The following is a 4426-nucleotide window of genomic DNA, read 5'->3' as shown; positions in this document are numbered from 1 at the left end:
AAACGGAGCACTCCTGCAAATGTTGGAACGTTTGTAATATCTATTTATCTATTTATTTATAAATATATATGCAATTTGATAGACGTAATGTTGGTGGCTTTAACTTTCGGTTCACGGACCTGGGGTTGCCTCAAGCAAATCCGCTCAGAATGAAAGGCATAGCAGAGGCAAAACTCATTAATGAATTCATACCTGGCAAAAAAATCCTTTTTAGTCAATGACAGTTGGAGGAAGGACGTTACTGATGTCATTGATTACTGATTTAATGTTGTCAGTCATGGATGGCATCATGACAGTCTCCTGTATGTTACCGCCCTACTTATTATATGCAGTATCACCAATCTACACGTAAAGCAGCTGCTTCTATTGTAGCACTCGATATGGTCATATAATACCACATCTTCAAGTCTGACAGACACATTCCGGTCCAGGTCAGGTACTACTGTAGCTCTTGGGTTATTTCTTCCTCTCGTAGTAGAACCACTGGTGGACTGTCGAGGGGACGGGCTCCTCTGATCCACAAGGACTCGTCTTGTCGACCACAGCTTTGGCCTCGTCCTCCGAGCAGTGGTGAGGACTCTCGCCGGACGACACGCGCGTGTTTTTACAGTTCAAGCCTTTGGCGGCGGAGGCAGTCTGTCGGGACTCGACGAGGGCTTTCCAGAACCCGTGAGCTTTACGGATCGTCTCGACGGCAAAGTCCTTGTCCCTGAATTGTCCGTCGAAGGCAAAGCGGTTCTCCGGTTTCCCGTCCGGAAGCTTGTACCTGGTGAACCAGTCGACCGTGGCCTCCAGGTAGCCAGGCTTCAGTCTCTGCACGTCGCCGATGCTGTTCAAGGCGCCGGCCTCGGGGTCCTCCACGTTGATGGCCATGACCTTCCAGTCGGTCTCGCCCTCGTCGATCATGGCCAGAACACCGAGGACCTTCACCCGGACGACCTCGCCGCGGGAACACACCTTCGTGCCGATCTCGCAGACGTCCACCGGGTCGTTGTCGCCGCCACTGCCGGTGTCGGCGTTCTCATGGCGCGGGTCTTCCCACGTCTGCGGTATCGCGCCGTAGTTCCAGATGTAGCCTTTGTGCGGGAACACGTTGGCCACGTAGCGCACCTTGCCCTTCTTCACGTCCTGCTTTATCGGGTTCAGGGCTTCCTCCGTGGCGATCTCCATCTTGGCGTTGGTCCACCGCGGCACCTCGACCACCATGTTGAAGAGGCCCCGTGCCTCGTCGGCGTACATCGGAATGTCGTGGAACGGCGAGATGTACTTGCCGTCGGCGTCTTTGAAGAACAGACGGTAGCTCAACGTGTTGACATTCCCCCGTTCCTCGACTGTGTAGCTCATGGTTGACGAGTGACGGATTGAAGGGTTTAAGCGGAATAATCTGGGTTTAAGTAAGCGGTGATTGGTTAGCGGATTTGCTCGTCTACATATGACGTAAATTCCCTTCATTGTCAATGGCATTTAATGTTTGTGTTGCCACAAATTTACGTCATATTTGGCGGACCTTTGACCTAATTTCTCCTTTCATTGTCAATGGCAAAATATTGAGACGTGTGGGGACAAATGCTGTATATAGGAGGGGCTAGCGCACCACAAATATATCGTAATATTATATGTTTCCATATCGCCCACCCCTAAGTACGATATGCCCAAACATGGACATAACTGATGACTGATGACATACACAACAGAGGTGTCATTTCCAGAAAGGACTAGTGGTTTGCATAATATATGGTCGTAGCTACACAAGGCAATACGTGAGTATAACAGTGTTTGTCGTCAACGTGCTTGCTTGTTTGTTTCCACCGTGAAGCTGAGATTAAGTAAAGTCCTGGACAACATGAACATGGCCGGGGTTGAACAAGCGGCGGCGGCAGCAGGCCGGGTCCTGGTCGACCCGGGACAGACGCTGGCCCGGCGCTTCCGGGCGCTGTTCGCCCTGAGGAACCTGGGGGGCGCCGAGGCCGTGGAGTGGATCGGCAAGGCGTTCGGCGACGACTCGGAGCTGCTGAAACACGAGCTGGCTTACTGCCTAGGGCAGATGCAGGACGCGCGGGCCGTGCCCACGCTCGTCCACGTCCTGAGAGACGCGGCGGGGCAGGAGCCCATGGTGAGGCACGAGGCGGCCGAGGCGCTGGGCGCCATCGGCGACCCCGCCGTCCTGGACCTGCTGAAGGAGTACAGCGGGGACCCCGTCGTGGAGGTGGCCGAGACCTGTCAGCTGGCCGTGGGCCGGCTGGAGTGGCTTCGGAGCGGCGGGGAGAAACGAGAGGAGGAGGAGGAGGAGGGGGGCGCCAAGGTGGACCCCAACCCGTACCAGTCCGTGGACCCGGCGCCCCCCGCACCCAGGAAGAGTGTCGCGGAGCTGCGGAGCTCCCTGCTGGACGAGAGCCTGCCGCTCTTCGAGCGCTACCGGTCCATGTTCGCCCTGCGCAACCTGGGCGGCGAGGAGGCGGTGCTGGCGCTGGGCGCCAGCCTGCTGCTGCCCCGCACGGACAGCGCCCTGTTCCGCCACGAGGTGGCGTACGTCCTGGGCCAGATGCAGCACCCGGCCTCGGTGCCGGCGCTGCGCGCCGCCCTGGAGCGCCCCGGTGAGAGCGCCATGGTGCGCCACGAGGCCGCCGAGGCGCTGGGCGCCGTCGGCCGGGACGAGTGCGTCGGCGTGCTGCGGCGCTACCGCGGCGACGCGGAGCGTGTAGTCCGGGAGAGCTGCGAGGTCGCCCTGGACATGCTGGAGCACGAGAACAGCGACGAGTTCCAGTACGTTGATGGACTGGTTAGCATACAGGGCTAAAGATGGACTGGTTAGCATACAGGGCTAAAGATGGACTGGTTAGCATACAGGGCTAAATATGGACTGGTTAGCATACAGGGCTAAATATGGACTGGTTAGCATACAGGGCTAAAGATGGACTGGTTAGCATACAGGGCTAAAGATGGACTGGTTAGCATACAGGGCTAAAGATGGACTGGTTAGTATACAGGGCTAATAAACATGGACTAGTTAGCATGCAGTGATAAAGGTGTACTGTCCTTTGTTTGAGAATGTTCGTCAGCAATTACACTAACTAGACTTTAGAAGCAAAAAGCAAAAAAGCAAAAAAAAAAACACTATTTACAAGCAACGTTAGTCTGCCAAGCCTATTATAAAAAAATCACACCCGTGTGAAGTGAGGGGCGCTCTTACATTATCATACATCATCTCATGAACAACTGAATTTATGTGATTGGTTTGCCGATTTGCTCGTCTATATTTGGCAGACATTTGACCTAATTTCTCCTTTCATTGTCAATGGCAAATATTGAGACGTGTGGGACAAATGCTGTATATAGGAGGGGCTAGCGCACCTCAAAGATATCATAATATGATATGTTTCCATATCGCCCACCCCTAAGTACAAAGATATCATAATATGATATGTTTCCATATCGCCCACCCCTAAATCACCCCTAAGTCACCCCTAAGTACAAAACCATCCCCAGATGGGCCTAAAAACTGATGTATGATTGATGGCGTACATTTCCAAAAATAAATAGTGGGAGATCAACAAATAGGCAGTGACCTCCCTGATTGGCCAATCCAAACCATCACTCCTGTGGATTGGCCAAGGTTCGAGTGACATTTGTGTCCGTGTCACAACATAAGTAGTAGTAGGGCGAGCAATATAACAGATGTCCAAAGATCCTGTCGATCGATTCATATTATATAACCCCACACAGGAGGAATACATAAATCGGTTTTGGTCCACTGGTGTGTGTCATGTTGCACTGGGCTGTACATCTGAACGGAGACCCAAATGCAACGCTTCATGCTGTCGTGGCTGCGGGACATGATGTGTACTCCTTTGGAGGGTACTCATGGGTCAGATTGATGTGAACGTCTTCAACTCGGTGTCTTTGCGCTGGACAACGTTGCCCCGAGTGATAACTCCGAGAGGAGAGCGTCCCCTCGAGGTTCCCTCCACGCGTGTGTGCCACACGGCTGTGCTGATAGAAGATATCATCTACATCTGGGGGGGAATAGTTAACATCGAGACGGAGGACACCGGCAATGGGCCAATTACCATCAGTGGGAATAGCTGCAATGTGCTTTATGCATTTGATGTGGAGACCCGTCGATGGTTCAATCCCAGGACGTCCAACACGGTTCCAGAGGCGAGAACCGCCCACTCGGCCTGTGCCTTGGGGAAGGTCATGTACGTCTTTGGAGGATGCAACGTTCTGACTGGACTTACTAATGACATCTACAAGCTCGACACCACCTCAATGGTCTGGGCTTTAATCCATACCACTGGCATTCCGCCGCCCGTTTCAGATGGCCATTCTGCCACCATCATTGGGACAAAGATGTTTGTATTTGGGGGGCGAGGGGACGAGGACGAGGTCAATTACAACATCATCAGAGTGTTTGACACAGAGAGCA

At 53.3% G+C, this 4426-nt stretch overlaps 2 protein-coding genes across 2 annotated transcripts; one reads left to right on the top strand and one right to left on the bottom strand.

Annotated features, from left to right (window-relative positions):
* Nucleotides 1-456: 456 nt before the first annotated feature.
* Nucleotides 457-1344, bottom strand: LOC306942670 (inorganic pyrophosphatase-like; the record flags this gene model as incomplete). The annotated part of the gene is made up of 1 exon (XM_079528677.1): nucleotides 457-1344. The coding sequence occupies one exon, from the start codon at nucleotides 1342-1344 to the stop codon at nucleotides 457-459; it is 888 nt and encodes a 295-aa protein (XP_079384803.1).
* A 499-nt stretch (nucleotides 1345-1843) lies between these two features.
* On the top strand, nucleotides 1844-2797 carry LOC306942066 (deoxyhypusine hydroxylase-like; the record flags this gene model as incomplete). The annotated part of the gene is made up of 1 exon (XM_079527769.1): nucleotides 1844-2797. One exon carries the CDS (start codon nucleotides 1844-1846, stop codon nucleotides 2795-2797), a length of 954 nt encoding a protein of 317 aa, XP_079383895.1.
* Nucleotides 2798-4426: the final 1629 nt, after the last annotated feature.

Source organism: Electrona antarctica (assembly GCF_951216825.1).
Source record: "Electrona antarctica genome assembly, chromosome: 18".
Taxonomy (NCBI): Eukaryota; Metazoa; Chordata; class Actinopteri; order Myctophiformes; family Myctophidae; genus Electrona; species Electrona antarctica.
Note: the sequence above shows the minus strand (reverse complement) of the source record. Positions and strands in the feature narration are given on the sequence as shown.